The sequence below is a fragment of the Coenobita brevimanus genome, unplaced genomic scaffold (assembly GCF_032717465.1).
Source record: "Coenobita brevimanus isolate Jiangsu-jjx unplaced genomic scaffold, ASM3271746v2 jjx.HiC_scaffold_2674, whole genome shotgun sequence".
Classification (NCBI taxonomy): domain Eukaryota; kingdom Metazoa; phylum Arthropoda; class Malacostraca; order Decapoda; family Coenobitidae; genus Coenobita; species Coenobita brevimanus.
The window spans coordinates 119,797-138,789 of record NW_027643625.1 but is presented as its reverse complement, the minus strand read 5'-3'; the positions used below and the strand labels follow the sequence as shown (position 1 = coordinate 138,789).

At 42.3% G+C, this 18,993-nt stretch overlaps 2 protein-coding genes across 2 annotated transcripts; both read right to left on the bottom strand.

The window, feature by feature from the left end:
* Nucleotides 1–591: 591 nt before the first annotated feature.
* Nucleotides 592–1,509, bottom strand: LOC145389975 (zinc finger MYM-type protein 1-like). The gene has a single exon (XM_080265070.1). The coding sequence runs from the start codon at nt 1,507–1,509 to the stop codon at nt 592–594; it is 918 nt and encodes a 305-aa protein (XP_080121196.1).
* A 191-nt stretch (nt 1,510–1,700) lies between these two features.
* On the bottom strand, nt 1,701–2,951 carry LOC145389974 (zinc finger MYM-type protein 1-like). The gene has a single exon (XM_080265069.1). It carries the CDS (start codon nt 2,949–2,951, stop codon nt 1,701–1,703), a length of 1,251 nt encoding a protein of 416 aa, XP_080121195.1.
* Between the last annotated feature and the right edge of the window lie 16,042 nt (nt 2,952–18,993).

Genomic DNA, 18,993 nt, shown 5'->3' with positions numbered 1-18,993 from the left:
TCATGCAGTGGCGGCGCCAGGAAATTTTCATTGGGGGGGCTGAGGAGGGGCTGGGGTAAAATGTGGGGCGCTTCACAAAATGTCATCAAACTGAAGTGTTGATGGAAAATTGGTATGTACATATTCATAATATCCGAATGTACTGAGGTTCATTTTAGACACCTGTACTCTTTGAAACTGCGGTGTTAATGTATAACATTTCTTATCTCATCAAAAATTCTGCCAAAATGAAAGACATAAAACTAACAAGGAAATTCAGATTAATGTATACGCAACATCTATCTATCTATCTATAGCCCGACGCCCTAATCCCGCAAAGGGTGGCCGCAGACAAAACGTCTCCAAGTCACTCTGTCACCCACCATTTGACTCCCCTCCCCCCAACTCACCCCCCCCCTCCCTCATATACCTCTCAACTCCATCCCTCCACCTCATCCTCGTTTATTCCATAAGATTGAAGTTTAACTCAATTAATTTAGACATCATGTGTAAGCAAGCAGTTAACATGACAGAAAAAAATTCTATGTAATGAAGTTAATACAATCTGAAGAATCAGAAGAATTTTTAAATCAAGGTGTAACGACTGTCACGTTACTTTAAAACTATGCGCCTGTTCTGGTGATTGGCAGCAAATGTGTCTATAATGGCATCAATGTTCAGCTGTTTGGCCCTCCTAGAATTAATTGATATTACAGCAAGGTTGCTGGTGCGGTTGTTGCCACTGCTGTTCCTCAAGTATGTCTTGAGGAGTTTCAGACATGAGAAGCTCCTCTCACAGGCAGCTGAGGTGACAGGGAGGGTCACTGCAATGCATACAAGTTTATACAGATCTATAAAGGCGTCCTTGTATGGCTCCAGCATGGCTGCGAGCTCAAGTGGTGTGGACACTTCCAGGCCATTGTCTCTCTTCCTAGCTATTAGTCTTGTCAATTGGTGGACCTTCACTGCAAGATTACCCTCTGCCACTCCATAATTGGCTGCCATTCCTGACAGCGCTTTTTTGTTCAGAAATGTAATGTGCTTAGGATTCAAGGCAGCAGCACCCATCAGAACATTACAGGCATCAGATGAAAATCGCCTGCTCAGCTCATTGAGCATTCTATCTATGATGGCATAGAAGGTCCTTCTCCTGGCATCTGGTATAGCTCCATCCCTCTGACCTGTACTGGATGTTATGATGAATTCATCCAGGTGTCTGGGAGCAGATCGTTGTCTACCTGGACGCTCAGTCTCAGTGCGTATCCCAACTACCTTGCACAAATCCTCAGCAGCCTCCTCTAACTCCTTCCAGGCAGCTTCAGTCCTCATTTCTGTCAGTCCAGACATGACAGACTGCATCAAGTCCTCTGCAGAGGCCAGCTGAAGGTCATGTGACTGGAGGTGGTTTGACAGTTGTTTGGTCATCAGTAACACTTTTTCCATGGCCATCAGAATTGTCACAAATTGCTGATCTAGCAGGATGCACAGGCCCTTTGCCTCAGTGGCTCTGTGTGCATTGTCTCCCTCCATGAGACGTTTCAAGGTTGTCACTATGGCAGGTAGGGTTTCTTTTCACTGCCAGACAAGCAGCATGTTGGAAGGTCCATCTTGTGTCAGACAGTTGCTTCAACTCTTATGTGCTGCCTTGTGGGATTTAATTCTTTTTGTACCTTTATAAATTCTTCATGTACTACTGACATAGAGAAGAACTTGTACAAACTCTATATAGCCACAAAAAACTCTGCTGCAGCCTGGATATTGTGTACACAATCAACGAGCACAAGGTTGAGCCTGTGAGCATAACAGTGGACATACACAGCCTGTGGTACCTTTCTCCTAAACCTCTCCTGTATACCACTGATGTGCCCTGACATGACTGTAGCTCCATCGTAGCACTGGCCAATGCAGGCGTTGTGGTCAATACCACATTTGGCCAGGGTCTCCAAGATCTTGTTGAGCAATGAGTCTGCATCCAGACCCTCGGCTGCTGTGAAGTCAAGGAACACCTCATGAAGGCTCTGTTTGTGGAGATACCTCACCACAATGAACAGCTGTTCTTGTTTGCTGACATCCTTGGTCTCATCCACCATTAGGGCAAAATGCTCTGCTCTTAGGACCTCGTTGCTGATGTCCTCTCTGATTATTGAAGCTATGATGGCGAGCAGTTCATTTTGGATATCGTGGTGCGTATATTTAGCATTGCCAGGACCACCACTCAGTTTCTTTTTGACAATGTCATCATACCTGGAAATCAGGTCCAGCAGTTCCAGGAAGTTACCTTTGTTGCCAGAATCAGTGTCTTCCTTGTGACCTCTTTGGGCAACATTTTGGCAGGCTGTGTAGAGCAGTAAGTGTATTACTGCTCTAATGTAATGTCTGTTTTCCTTTACAGTTTTTTCATGGTTGGTATTAAAAGCATGTATGATCCTAGAACCTGTTGTTTTCTGCATCTTAAACTCTGCCCAAGCTTGCATAGAGAACTTGTGTCCTGCTGACTTATCATGAGACTTCAGAGATGAGGTTTCCTTCTTCCAGTTCCGAAAGCCGTCATGGGTGAAGGACTTCTCACATTTGCTTAAGTGTACATGACCGAAATGACGACATGCAAAGCAGAATGCAGCATCTAGGGTCGTGGAGTACTCCAGGCACGAATGATGATCACGCCAGTTCTTGTTGAATGACCTTGACTGGCCACTGTATTCTGTGGCTGGGTATCTCTTCAAGTCTGGACAGGTGGGACCACTATCTGGAAGCTGGCTCAGGTCCTTGGGTCCAGGTAGTAGTTTCTCACCATGGGTGTGAGAAGTGCCCTCTTGTGGCTGGGGTTCTGCACTAGCCTCACCTAGTAAGGCTGTAGACTCACAATCACGATCACCACTGTCCAGGTCCTCATTAACAGCAGGTGTGTCTGTAGGAGGATCATCATCTTGCAGCCTCTTCTTGGGAATCTTGGGTAACAGGTAGCGTTCCATAATCAAACCGGCCTATGTGATCAAATATGATAAACCACCATCAGTTACTTTCATAAACAGGGAAAACAGCATAAACAAGCACACAGATCACAGAAGCATAAAACTGCATATTAGCATTACAACAGACCAGATATTTTCACACTATTTTATTCTTCCTTCCACAGCTTCTTATAATCTTATAGTAGCCTATATACATTTTTAAGTAGAAAAAAATCAACTTACACCATACCTGTAAATCAGTGCAAGACGAAAACCACAACTAATAAGCTCAGCTGCTCAGTAATTCAGTGTCTACTGCACTAAGCAATTAACAGCCAACAGACTCGGAGATCTACACACAACCGCGTCGCGTGGTAGACTGGTCTGGTAGCTGACAGGAATTGAACAGGAATGGCTCATCGTGCACTCGATTCGTTAATGCTGGGCTAGGCTAGGAGCCTAGGACCATGTAGGCCCTATAGCAGTGTGAATCCTTTACTTCATTTTAATCAAATATATTCAAATTTATTAACTTCCTGCCTCGAATTATGACATAATCGACATTCAATTATATTTCTGAAGACGAGATAATAATCGTACAGTCGTAATACACTAAAAGAATGGCTAATGTAGTTGAATAAAATAATGCTGTATTTTACTTTCACTTATCATTTTCATTATAGGATATGTAAACTAACCATATGAATTACAAGAATTTCACAGAATATATTATAACATAAGTTACCCTTAGTATTAGAACTAGGCTGGAAGTTTTCCTTAGAAGTTGAGTCAACTGATAAATTTTCCGTAATTTCCGTGAAATTACTATCATTCAGAATCTGCTAAATGCTAACAGCTAAAAATAATAATCACGATTTAATCTATTGTCTTGAATCTTTTCCTAAACTTATAACACTTCGTTTCGTCAACTTTTGTGTATTATTTGTAAATAGTAATACAAAATTGAAAGTTCAAATAAGGGACGTTCTGCCTAAATTCGCCTTTGGAATCTGGCAATATTGGGGGGGCTGATGGGGAGGCTTGGCTCATTATTGGGGGGCTTCAGCCCCCCCAAGCCCCCCCTTGGCGCCGCCACTGCTGTCATGTAGTAACTTTTTCACTTCCATGCTCACTTCCCTGTTTCTTTTCACTGCTTTCAAAGAACCAGCAACCTTTCTTCCCTGCTGTACCCTTTCAAGCACTTCACCCTCCAAACCTCCATCCTTACTCATCACAAAAGTAAAGTTGTGGTATTCGAGGGGAATGAAGTCACAGAGTGTGCAGTGAGGTTAGTTGGTGAGGATACGGAGAATGTGAGTGCATTCAAGTACTTGGGTAGTGTGATGAGTAAGGATGGAACTTTGGGGGATGAAGTGCGTGAAAGGGTACAGCAGGGAAGGAAGGTTGTTTGTGCACTGAAAGCAATGATGAGAAATAGGGAGGTGAGTATGGAAGTTAAGAAGTCACTGCATGATAGTATTGTGATCCTTACCCTGACGTATGGAAGCGAGGCGTGGACCTTGCAAGAGGGGAACAAGACAAGAGTGAGAGCAGTGGAAATGAGTTACTTGAGAGGAGCATGTGGAGTGACGTGGAGGGGTAGGTTGACGAATGAAGAAGTGAAGGAACGTTGTGGGGTGGATGTGAATGTGGTTGAGAAGATTAGGAGAAATGCACTGAGGTGGTTTGGACATGTGAAGAGAATGGAGAATGAAAGACTAAATAAGAGGGTGTATGTAGGTGAGGTGGAGGGAGGGAGAGGGAGGGGTAGACCGAGGATGAGGTGGAGGGATGGAGTTGAGAGGTATAAGAGGGAGGGGGGGGTGATTTGGGAGGAGGGTAGTCAAATGGTGGGTGACAGAGCGACTTGGAGGCGTTTTGTCTGTGGCCACCCTTTGCGGGATTAGGGCGTCAGGCTATAGATAGATAGATGGATGTTAAGCATTTGGGTTTACATACCAACATAGGAACTAGACGAGGCCCATGTTCACGATATAGCCATCTCAGTGTAAGATGTCGTTACAGTAGGTCTTGATTTCACTGTGTCGATGAGGTGAAAGAGAGAGAGATTGTCCAGGTGCTTGAGGGTGCGAAAGTGGATGTATGTGGAATAACTGAAACAAAATGGAGAGGAGAAAGTGTGAGAGAATGGGAGTATGGATGGGGTATATGTGCAGGAGTAGATGAGAATGAGAGGGCAAAGGAAGGAGTATGTATAGTTGTGAGTAAAAGATGGAAGAAGAGCATAAGACAGTATGGATCAGTTGGGTCAAGGATCGTGTGGGTAAAGTTGAAAGTTGGAATACAAATGTGGGCGATTGTGTGTGTGTATGCGCCAACGCAAGATCGTGCTAGAAGAGTGAGAGAAGAGTTCTGGACAAATGTGGAAGTGTGCATGGAAAAGTTTGGAAGGAATGAGAGAGTGTTTTTGATTGGTGATATGAATGGTAAAGTTGGTAATGTGAAGGTGGATGGAATAGTTGGTGAGTGGGGTGTGCCTGCTGAGATAGATGAGAATGGCAGTGCGTTAGTGGACATTTGTGCTGGGAGGGGGCTGGTGATAGCCAATACCCTCTTCAGGCATAAAATGATCCACAGGTATACATGGCGAGTGATGAGAAGGGTGGGTGGTGAACTGAATGAAAGGAAGGCAATGATTGATTATGTGTGTGTGGATGAAAGGATGCGAAGATGTGTAAAGGATGCAAGAGTGTATAGAGGTTGGGGGAGTGGACTTTCTGACCACTACTTGGTGGTGGCCAGAATTAGGATGCAAGTAAGATGGAGGAATAGAAGAAGGGAAAGACGAGAGGAAGGAGTAGTTGCAAGGAGAGTGGAGAGGTTACAAGAGGATGAGAAAAAGGCAGAGTATAAGAGAGAAGTGGAGGAACGATTGGGCAAATATGAATTGGAGCAGATGGGAGACGTGGAAGGTGTGTGTAAGATATTTACAGAAGAAATATGTGCAGCATGTGATGTGGTGTGTGGAAGGAAGAGAAGACGGAGGGGGGTGCAAGGAACAGCGTGGTGGACTGAAGAGGTGAAACAGGCTGTGGCACTAAAGAAGAAAGCATACAATGAATGGATGAGAAATAGGGGCGTGGAAGAAGTTGAGAAGCGGAAGAGAGAGTTATATGTGGAAAGAAAGAGAGAGGTGAAAAGATTAGTAAGAGAGAGTAAGAAGAGAGTGGATGAGGAATTTGGAAGGAATTTGAGTGTAAAGTGGAGGGACTGTAAGAAAATGTTCTGGAGAGAAGTGAAAAGAGTAAGACAGGGTGGAAGTGAAGTTAGCAGGGGAGTGAAAGATAAAAATGGTAGATTACTAGTGGAGAAGGGAGAAAAAGTGAGCAGATGGAGAGAACACTTTAAGGAATTGTTGAACGTAGAGGATGGAAGTAATGCAAGTATAACTGGCTGGGGAATGGCTGGGAGAAAGAGGGAGGTGAGAAGACAGGAAGAAATCAGTAGGATAGAAGTTGTGGAAGCAATGAAGAAAGTTAAATCGGGGAAAGCCCCTGGAATTGATGGAGTGTGTGGTGAAATGCTGAAGCATGGGGAAGAGATAGTAGTAGAATGGATGTGGAAGATATGCAGATTGGCCTGGGAGGAAGGTAGAGTCCCGGAGGATTGGAAGTCAGGTATAATTATTCCCTTGTACAAAGGAAAAGGGGAAAAAGAAGTGTGTGGTAATCATAGGGGCATTTGTCTTCTTAGTATAATAGGAAAAGTGTATGGTAGGATACTTATAGACAGAGTTAGAGAAAGAACAGAGAAATTAGTTGGAGAAGAACAGGGAGACTTTAGGAAGGGAAGAGGTTGTGTAGATCAGATATTCATTCTTAGATCTTTAGTGGAAAAGTTTCTAGAGAAGGGAAAGAAGTTGTATGCAGCTTTCATGGATTTGGAAAAAGCATATAACAGGGTGGATAGACAAGGATTGTGGAAAGTGTTAAGAATATATGGAGTAGATGGGAAGTTGTTGAATGCTGTGAAGAGTATGTACGATGGTGCGAAAGCTGCAGTGCGTGTGGATGGTGAACTAAGAGAATTTTTCTCTTTGAAAGTTGGTTTGAAACAGGGATGTGTCATGTCTCCATGGTTGTTCAATCTGTACATGGATGGGGTAATAAAAGAGGTACAAGGTAGGGTAGTGGATGTTGGAGTGGCCCTGGTGAGAGAAGATCGTGTTTGGAAACTCCCTGTACTGTTGTTTGCAGATGATACTGTGTTGTTGAGTGAAGACGAAGGGGAGCTGCAAGGCTTGGTGAATGAGTTTGAGAGAGTGTGTAAGAAACGGAACCTAAAGGTGAATATAGGGAAGAGTAAAGTGATGGTCTTTGAGAGAGGTGAAGTTAGTGAATGTATAGCGAGGTTGGATGGTGAGGAATTGGAAAATGTGAGTACGTTTAAGTATTTGGGCAGTGTGATGAGTAAGGATCGAGGTTTGGAGGGTGAAGTGCTTGAAAGGGTACAGCAGGGAAGAAAGGTTGCTGGTTCCTTGAAAGCAGTGATAAGAAACAGGGAAGTGAGCATGGAAGTGAAAAAGTTACTACATGACAGTATTGTGATACCAACTCTAACGTATGGAAGTGAAGCTTGGACGTTGTTGGAAGGACACAAGTCAAGAGTGAGAGCAGTGGAAATGAGTTATTTAAGAGGAGCCTGTGGAGTCACGTGGAGAGATAGGCTGACGAATGAGGATATAAAGGAGCGTTGTGGTGTGGATGTGGATGTGATAGGAAGCGTTATGAGGAACACACTGAGGTGGTTTGGCCATGTGGAGAGGATGGAGGGTGAAAGACTGACGAAGAGAGTGTATGTGAGTGAGGCGGAGGGGGGAAGAGGGAGGGGGAGGCCGACAATGAGATTGAGGGATGGGGTGGAGAGGTATATGAGAGAGGGGGGTGTGAGTTGGGAGCAGGGCAGTGAAATGGCGGGGGACAGGGCGACTTGGAGGCGATTTGTTTGTGGCCACCCCAAACGGGATTGAGGCGTCTGGCAATAGATAGATAGATAGATAGATAACTATTCATATGGAAGAATACGATTCTGGTCGGACTTAATTCGTTCTATTATGGCACTTCCCACAATTTCACTGTGTGGGTACAGTATCTTTTATAAGTTAAAGTAGGTTTCTTTTGTATGGATAATAATGGCGTAAAAAAAATAAGAGGAATGGGGAGACTGTATTAGAACACACACACACACACACACACACACACTGTGTGATTCAGTGCCTGTGTGATTCAGTGCCTGTGTGTATCAGTGCCTGTGTGATTCAGTGCCTGTGTGTATCAGTGCCTATCAGTGCCTGCGTGTATTAGTGTGCGTGCATGCGCTGATCAGTGCTTGTATCAGTGTTTGCGTGAATGAATATGTGCGCACTCTTTCAGCCTTTCCCATTTTGGACTGAAAGAATCGTTCCATTTCCTCCACTTCCAAACCCCGCATCCTCTCACGTTTACCTCATTCAGTTGCATGCACTCACCTCTGCATCATGTTGTTTGTCTCTGCCTCCTTCTCTCTGTCTCAGTCTCTCTCTCGGTCTTTCTACCCTTCTCCTTACCTGATTTCCTCTCCTCAGTTTTCCCTGTCCTTGTAACTGATCCAATCTCTTTCTCTCTAAATCTTCCTCTGCCTGTGCCTCTGTCTCTCTGTTAGTCTCTGCTTCCGTCTGTCTCTTTCTTTGTCTGTCTCGGCAGTTCCACTTAAGGTGAAGAGTTTTGAAATGTCATAAGTTGAATAAAATCTCCTGGTAGTTGCAATAATTAAATCTGGTAGACATCGTATTGAAGGGGTTCATTATAGTGTGGATACCGACAAGCAATTTTATTCATTTAGGAAGCAGACTTTCCTACTTGAAAGGGTGAGCTTTAGTCTTCACTTCCCCCTCATTACTGTTAGGTCATCGGATTGAAGGTTAGATGTCATAAGGTTTTGGCCCATATTATATGTGACTCTTGAGATTTCCTAACACGTTTTCCATAGCGAATTATTTTGTACATTACACATTGGTGTCATTCTGAAGGTTACTGATGGAAATTGTGTCTATATCAAAACAATAAACGCAACATACTAAAGAATTCTTAAGGTTTAATACACATAAATCCCTAAAAAAAAAAAAAAGGGTGCTATGAAACCTATGTCGCTTGGCACTGCGTCGTGAGTGTTTGTAAAGATATTATTCACTGACTTTAGTAAGTGGTTTGTGAGAACTGGTATGTATGTATATGCACTTGAATGGCCACACGTACTTGCTGCTTCTATCCATCTGTCTATCTATCTATCCATCATGCTATCTATTATGATTTGTAATTATAATATGGAGTCCTGACATATACACGCTACGTCTCCAATCCTGGCTGAAAGAATTAGAGGGTGTCAGTGACGTCTACATGTGTATTCTATTCACACGTACACACACACATGCTACTCTACATATTCTGTTCACACACATGGTACTCTGTATGTGTATTCTGTTAACACATACAAACACATACGCACACACACACTACCCTATGTCTGTCCTGGCCTGAGTGTAAGTGTAGTCTATTCATAAACCCACACACATAAACAACTACTCTGTGTGTCCTGGCCTTTGTGTGTATGCATGTGGATATCAGCCAAGTACACACGTTTGCACACACACACACACACACACACACACACACTACTGTCCTGGCCTTTGTGTGTGCATGTGGGCATTACTCAAGTACACACAGCTTCAAGCGCACACGCACATGAACACACACACACACACACACACACACACAAAACCACGTCCACCTCGTGCGATACTTGGCTTTGGAAGGACCGACCAACAAAAGACCGAAATGCATAAACCACTTTTACAATGCAGTAAATTTAGGCGTTTCGACAGGGACCAAGACTTTTACGAGAGAGTGAAATAGGGAGAGAAAGACTGAAGCCAAGACGTAGGTCACAGAATCAGATGGGAGGAGGGGATTTTTTTATAACGTTTTCTGAATCTTATTTTAGGCCAGTTGCGCCTAACCTATCCATATTTGCTGGAACTGAACCTGGCCTAACCTCGAGTGACCTAATTCAACCTAAAATAACCGAAACTAATCTAACTTAACCTCACCTAACCCAGTCTAATTGTATTGAATCTCACTATCTCACGTAACCTCCCCATACCTAAACTAACTAATTCTGATGCAGCCTAATCGCATCTAACCTTGCCTAATCCTACCCAGTCTCACTTAACCATACCATACCCGACCTAACGAAACCCACTCAAGCCTCAAATGACCAAATCCAACCGAACCTATCCCAGCCTAACCCAACCCAATAGAACCCGACCCAAAATATATCAAAACCGAGCTATTCTAAAGCAATCTAACCTAATCCGTCTATATCTAGTCGATCTGAACCCAACCCAACCAAAAATTATCTCTTCAGACCAAACCCTGCCCAAAGTGACCTAACCTAACCTTCGGTCGCCCATAAAATCGCTGTATAAGAAATGATGCTCTCTGAGAGTCTACGGGTGTAACAGTCCAAGTTTCGCCGGTTCTGTGTACAAGTAGAAGATGGTGTGTGTGTGTCTGTCTATGTGTGTGTGTCTGTCTATGTGTGTGTGTGTCTGTGTCTGTGTGAGTTTATGGTGTGTGAGATGTGTTCTGTAAACAAAAATTTAAACTCTCTCTCTCTCTCTCTCTCTCTCTCTCTCTCTCTCTCTCTATGTATCTTTACTCCAGTTCAGTTTAGAAGTGCATGTGTAAGTCTGTGTCTGACCTTTTACCATATATGTCTGTTTGATTCGCAACGGCTTTAATATATCATCTTGCCTGGTTATTACTTACAGCCTCGTATCTGCATCATAAATCGTGAAATATTTAATTGGCGAACCGTGGCAGGAGTACGAGAGATAAAGAGGTAGGATAAGAGAAAAAGAGCAGAGAGTCAAACCAAAAAAAACAGAGTATGAGATAAAGAGAGCAAATGACTGAAACAAAACGCAGAATGGCATGAATGGGGCCAGAAAAAGTGAAAAAAAGAAGAACGATAAAAAGAACACAGGATAATAGTAATATACGGCTTGGATAGGTAGCTCTGAGGTCTGATTAGGATTATGAGGAGTGCAAGCATAAGCAGACGAGACTACGTGGTTCAGAGGCTGATGAAGGCTATGAGAAGACCATGCATGATTTGAGAGAGTTGTCATCGTATAATCAGACAGGACGTGTACGACTCCCAATATGGTGTGTGTCTATCTGTCTATCTATTGCCAGACGCCTCAATCCCGTTTGGGGTGGCCACAAACAAATCGCCTCCAAGTCGCCCTGTCCCCCGCCATTTCACTGCCCTGCTCCCAACTCACACCCCCCCATCTCTCATATAATTCTCCATCTCATCCTCGGCCTCCCTGTCCCTCTTCCCCCCTCCACCTCACTCACATACACTCTCTTCGTCAGTGTTTCACCATCCATTCTCTCCACATGGCCAAACCACCTCAGTGTGTTCCTCATAACGCTTCCTATCACATCCACATCAACACCACAACGCTCCTTTATATCTTCATTCGTCAGCCTGTCTCTCCACGTGACTCCACAGGCTCCTCTTAAATAACTCATTTCTACTGCTCTCACTCTTGACTTGTGTCCTTCCAACAATGTCCAAGCTTCAGTTCCGTGTAATCATCAGTAAAAAGCCTTGCACGAGGGTGGTCGGAATCTAAAAACATGCTCTTGACACATCACTAATAAGAGGAGTGTAATAGATAATAAACACCGTTGCACGAGAGACAGGTGGGAGGCTTTGAAAAACATACCATCAACAGATTACCAATAGGACGTGTGTAATAGACACCCATGTAACAGACACGAGAGTACACCCTTGCCTGAGAGGTGGGGATCTGTTAACACACCAGTTATGCTACCAATTGGAAGAGTGTAATACACAGTAAACATGCTTACTTGAGAGGAGGCGGAAAGCTTTAGAAACATTCCAGTGATATATTAACCTCCATATTAAAGAAAGCACTGAGATATCTATTAACGCTTGCCTTAAAAGAATGAACCTGAGTCTGTTATCTCGTAGCCACATACGATAAGACATAAAACAAGGCATATCCAATGACTTTCAGTACAGCAACGTCTCTTCAAGCTTATTCTTACTTCAGACGACTTTATTCAACTTGGACAACGTATCTGCTAATGAAACTTGGGCAGGATATCTGGTAAACAAGGCTGTATCTACTGCAGTTTTTCTAATTCCAGTATTTTCCACGACGCTCTTATATAATCGTCCACAGAGCGAAATAAACTGAAAACATTTGCTGTATTCCGGAAGAAGCAATCGTATCTATAAAAGGAACTGTTCTTAAGCAGTTCACCTTTAGTCACACGAGACATACAAGCATATAAAGCTTCAGTAACACAAAGCACAAACAAAATATATAAAACAGACGAAAAACGGAGCACCAGATACAGAAAACATGGAACACGAAGGAAACACACACACACACACACACACACACACACACACACATGTATACATAAAATATTCACACATTCACTCACACGTGCACCAGGCAAGCATATATAAAAAAAAAAATGTTAGTGTACACCATGCATGAGATAATGTGTACCTGCAGAGTTATTCGCAAATTGGAATGACAATTTTTTATGCCTTATTCTGAGAGAAATTCACATTTATAATATTAGTTTTATGTAGCCATATAATGTGCAGTTATAGTAATCATTCCATTTTCCTTGCAGGGACAGTGTGTACCGTCCTCCTCTGTTTTCACCCATCGCAGGATCTTTGGTGAGTACAATGAATATTGAGAAAACTACTCCATTATATAGCACAGTACCTAGTAAGTAATTGATTTATAATAAGTTAATTCTGATAAATATGATGAGTACGCCATTAGTTCGTCCATACATACTTAGATATTTGGGTTTATATATCAACATAGGAACTAGATGAGAGTCGTGTTGTCCTGGTTATAACCCATAAAGTACATGTATAAGATATCGTTACAGTACGTCTTAATTCTGATCAGTGTGACAGATATGCCATTAATTCAGACATTATGTTAAGCATTTGGAAGCTTCCGGTGTTTCTGTTTGCTGATGATACAGTATTGTTGAGTGAAGATGAATGAGAGTTGCAAGGTTTGGTGAATGAATTTGGGACAGTGTATAGGAGGAGGAATCTGAAAGTTAATGTAAACAAAAGTAAAGTTATGGTATTCGAGAGGAATGAAGTCACAGAGTGTGCAGTGAGGTTAGTTGGTGAGGGTATGGAGAATGTGAGTGCATTCAAGTACTTGGGTAGTGTGATGAGTAAGGATGGAACTTTGGGGGATGAAGTACGTGAAAGGGTACAGCAGGGAAGGAAGGTTGTTTTTACACTGAAAGCAATGATGAGAAATAGGGAGGTGAGTATGGAAGTTAAGAAGTCACTGCATGATAGTATTGTGATCCTTACCCTGACGTATGAAAGCGAGGCGTGGACCTTGCAAGAGGGGAACAAGTCAAGAGTGAGAGCAGTGGAAATGAGTTACTTGAGAGGAGCATGTGGAGTGACGTGGAGGGACAGGTTGACGAATGAAGAAGTGAAGGAACGTTGTGGGGTGGATGTGAATGTGATTGAGAAGATTAGGAGAAATGCACTGAGGTGGTTTGGACATGTGAAGAGTATGGAGAAAGAAAGACTAAGAGGGTGTATGTAGGTGAGATGGAGGGGGGGAGAGGGAGGGGTAGACCGAGGATGAGGTGGAGGGATGGAGTTGAGAGGTATATGAGGGAGGGGGGGGGGTGAGTTGGGAGGTGGATAGTCAAATGGTGGGTGACAGAGCGACTTGGAGGCGTTTTCTCTGTGGCCACCCTTTGCGGGATTAGGGCGTCGGGCTATAGATAGATAGATAGATGTTAAGCATTTGGGTTTTCATACCAAAATAGGAACTAGACGAGGCCCATGTTCACGATATAACCATGTCAGTGTAAGATGTCGTTACAGTAGGTCTTGATTTCACTGTGTCGATAACTATTCATATGGAAGAATACGATTCTGGTCTGACTTAATTCGTTCTATTATGGCACTTCCCACAATTTCACTGTGTGGGTACAGTATCTTTTATAAGTTACAGTAGGTTTCTTTTGTGTGGATAATAATGACGTAAAAAAAAATAAGAGGAATGGGGAGACTGTATTAGAACACACACACACACACACACACACGCACACACACACACTGACTTTAGTAAGTGGTTTGTGAGAACTGGTATGTATGTATATGCACTTGAATGTCCACACGTACTTGCTGCTTCTAGCGGTCTGTCTGTCTATCTATCTGTCTATCTATCTATCCATCATGCTATCTATTATGATTTGTAATTATAATATGGAGTCGTGACATATACACGGTACGTCTCCAATCCTGGCTGAAAGAATTAGAGGGTGTCAGTGTGGGTAGCACACCCGTCTACATGTGTATTCTAGTCACACGTACACACACACATGCTACTCTACATATTCTGTTCACACACATGGTACTCTGTATGTGTATTCTGTTAACACATACAAACACATACGCACACACACACTACCCTATGTCTGTCCTGGCCTGAGTGTAAGTGTAGTCTATTCATAAACCCACACACATAAACAACTACTCTGTGTATCCTGGCCTTTGTGTGTATGCATGTGGATATCAGCCAAGTACACACGTTTGCACACACACACACACACACACACACACACACACACACACACACACACACACACACACACACACTACTGTCCAGGCATTTGTGTGTGCATGTGGGCATTACTCAAGTACACACAGCTTCAAGCGCACACGAACACACACACACACACACACACACACACACACACACACACACACACACACACACACACACAGATAGATAGATAGATAGAATTTTATTGACCACAGCTACAAATGATCATACACATTATTTTAAAGATTGGTCCAGTAAAAGTACATATATAATAATACAATGAAATACTCAAAACAAATTACAACACCCTAAAGGGAATTCATAGATAACACAGCGGCACGACAGTGAAAAGCACTGACTACACCTGCCTTTGTAACTCCAAGTAAATATAATGATACAAACTCTCACATCAGAACCTACGCCCACCCTGGATTTCATATCAACTTCAAAGAAAAATCAAAGACACAAATGCTCAAAGCATATAAAACACGTACTCCTTAACTTAAAGTAATATGAACAGTGACCTTTATGTACCCAGGAATAACATATGCTTTATCTATTTACTTCCTTCCTTTAAACATCTATGTTTTATACTTTATAAGTATCCAAGATCTTGAAAATTATAGTACATCTTTGAACATCATCATATCTATTAGAAAATATATCTGTGATAGTTGAAAAATTATAAACGTCTCACAAGTGTTGCGTCATAGCACATTCTTGTACCACATGAATCTCATTTTGTATCTCACCACACTCACATACCCTCTCCTCTACTGGCAGCCTTCCACGTCCCCTTCTGTTCCATCGGCCCACCTCTATTGCTAGAGAATGTGCTGACACTCGGAACCGCGTAAAAGCAACGCGATAGTGTTCACTTACATAGTTATTCTCTCTGTATACTGAATGGACATTTAATTCTGGGTTTATTTCCATATATGTTTTACGTTTGGAAGACTCTGAGTTGGAAATTATGGCCTTCAGGTCCCGAAATCCTTCAGCTATATCATCCCTTTCATTATGTAATAAATTGTTAATGTATGTATGGGTCTGGTATTGATTGTTCATAACAGTATTAATGGCTAAAACTAATGGGTCATCATCCATTCCTTGCCTCTCATTCCACATCTTACGAAAAAACTTTCTTTGCTTGCATTTAACTAAGGACTGTAACTGAGGATAACCAGATTCTACATAACACAAGTCATTACACGTAGTTAACCTAACATTAAGACCAATTATACAACCTCACAACCGGTCTCAGGTCCGCACCCAGCCAAGACTCACATCCATATAAAATAGCCGACACCAAACAAGCATCAAACACACGCTTCTTAACACAAAAAGGAATGTCATTATTTTTCCTTAAAAATGAAATGAATTTGATGACATGAGTCATTTTGGCGTCTGCGTGAGCCCTGACCGATGACGAAACTGAGCCGTCAGCCGTAAATGGTGAACCAAGATACATATACTGAGTACACTGTTCTACCACCAGACCCTCTACCCGCAAATCTTCCTTATCCTCAGGCGTACCATGTATTACAAAAAAATTTGTTTTTTCTCCGTTCACTTTCGTATCATACTCATCGCAATATTGCATCATCAATGACAACTTATTAATCATCCCACTGCGCGAAGTGGAGAGCAGCACAGTATCATCCATCTGCATTAAAATATGTAGCCACCTCAAGAATCCGTCATCACCACAATGATCTTTTATCAGTTTAATCAAATCGTTCACGTATAATATAAAAAACAAACAAGATGTAGGGGATCCCTGACGAACTCCCAGTGTGGCAGCAAACATGGCAGTACCAATAATGCTCTCAGTAACATTATATACAGCACCAATAGCACCCAACATAACCATACCACATCCAAGACGCTTTAAAATTCTTATTAGAATATGTCTTTGTACCCGGTCATAAGCCTTACTAAAATCAACGAGTGTTACAAATAACTTTTTCTTTTTCTTTCTAGCTAAATCTGTTAGGAGGCGTAATGTCACTATGTGCTCCACACAGCCACGACCCCTTTGCGCTCCTGATTGTTCACGATACGGCTTAAACCACATCTCCAAACGGGAGCACAACACCATATCATAGAGTTTGGAGATGCTATCTATTATACTTATACCTCTATAATTCTTAACATCCTTTCTATTCCCTTTCTTAAAAATAGTAATCAACTTGGCCCTAGTCCCAAAGTGCAGGATATTGTGCGTTAGAGAATATCACATTAAACATATTAACAATAAGCATTATCCACTGGGCAGGCAACAGCTTAAAAATCCCTGGTGCAATGCCATCTGGCCCACAAGCTTTTTCTGCTTTGAGCTTACTAATTTGTGCATTAACCTCTGCAGGGGAGATGGGGTTATCTAACACAGGTATAGTTACATTGCTATGTCGGCATTCATCAAGATTATCTATATCAATATTCATTAACTCTTCATAGTAGCCACGAAATTCTTCATCAGAGGGTCTATTGTTAGCCTGTAATTCATCATTTAAGTCTCCCTTCCAACTGATTGCCTGCCACACCCGTCTATCATCCCTGTCCTGCATCATCCTCTCCCAGCGGGATAAGCTACTATCACCACCACCACCACCGAGAACGCCCACAGCGCTTCGGCTAGCTCTTGCACATTCGTACAAAGCATCAGCAATATTATGAGCAAGATTATCTATATTATGTTCATCCTCGCAATTGGGAACATCAAGATTTTGTACATTATTTCGAAACATATCCAAATCTATTGTTGAAAACTTAATTGGACTGCGAGCCACCGAACTACTCTCCCTGACATTTAACAGCGATGCATGACCTCCAAGGTGACATGCACGGCGGTATAGGGAGTCTACACTAGTAACTGGGATATTTACCTCAATGCTAACGGGAGCATGATCCGATGGCAAACATTCCATATTATGCACACACAAGGATTTAATATCATCAACCAATCCACACGGTACCACACACACATCCAACTCTGACACCCAACTACCTCCTTTACGAAAAGTCAGATCACCTTTAAAAGGATTAGTCGTCGTCTTTATGTTATTTAGTACCAACATCTTGTTGTCTATGCAAATCGTAGATAGTACATAAGCATTGTCATTAGGGGCATTTATAGTGTCGTGTATAACTGGGTAGCAATACATATAGGCATCAGGAATATCACTACGGGAAGGTAACTCCCGAACATATTTACCAAATCTGGAATTAAGATCGCCTATAATTACACACCTACAATCACCATCAATAATCTTTTCTTGGATTGAGGCAAATGAATTGTAAGAAAAATACTCAGAATCATGTGGTGGAATATAACAAAACCCAAATATTACATTAGGAATACATTTAAATTTCATCCATACTTGATCCTGTATTCCGTAATCAACGCTCTCTACATAACCTGCTAAATAATTTTTTACCAACACAACTGTACCTCCCCGATGAGTTGAAACATTATTCACACACCTGAACGTCACAAATCCTGGCAAATGCACAGACAGTTGTGTTTTTGTCTCATTTAGGCTGACAACATCAAACTTTAATAACAATCTTTGCACCTCATTCTTCTCCAGCTTGGTTCGCACAGCATTTATGTTCCAAGTTAATATGTTGATGGTTTGGGTGAGTTGTTGCTGTGGTCTTACTAAAAACACATGATGTTAAATTTGTCTATCACTTCTCCATCTCTGTATAACTGACGTTCCTTAAAGTTGATATATGTTACAGCCTACAGGTCGACACTTACTCATCCACTCTAACACGGTCATTCGCATCTTAGCCCCAAGGGGGAGAAGGAACAATTCCTCACCGCACCACACCGCACGAGGGACAATTGCGCCGTGCAATCAGTGACATCCACAGCAAGGCCCTACAGCAGAGCTGGTTTACACCTGCCACATCATAATAGACCCATCCCTTTACCCGCATCTGCCTGATCAGCTGATCAGACAAATGTAGGAGAATATCCCCCCAAGGCTGCGTCATCATTTATTCATTCACAATTTCTCTCCATTCATTTCTATCACGCACAGCCACTCTTCCTTGCTCTACAAACATCCCTCTCACATTCAATGCTCTCTTCATATATATATATATATATATATATATATATATATATATATATATATATATATATATATATATATACGTAAATCGATCGACAGAAAAACACAGGCAGACAGATAGGTAGGAATAGATAAGCAGACGGATAAATAATAATCATGTCAGGTCTGTGCCAAACCGCCTGCAAGAAGTGATTGGAAAATGGAAATAAAGGAGGTTGGATTCGATACTGACTGAGAGAGAGAGAGAGAGAATGAGGGAAGG

Bases quoted from the DNA above. Each gene is read 5' to 3' on its own strand.
- LOC145389975 (XM_080265070.1), bottom strand. From the start codon at position 1,509: ATGGAGGGAGACAATGCACACAGAGCCACTGAGGCAAAGGGCCTGTGC.
- LOC145389974 (XM_080265069.1), bottom strand. From the start codon at position 2,951: ATGGAACGCTACCTGTTACCCAAGATTCCCAAGAAGAGGCTGCAAGAT.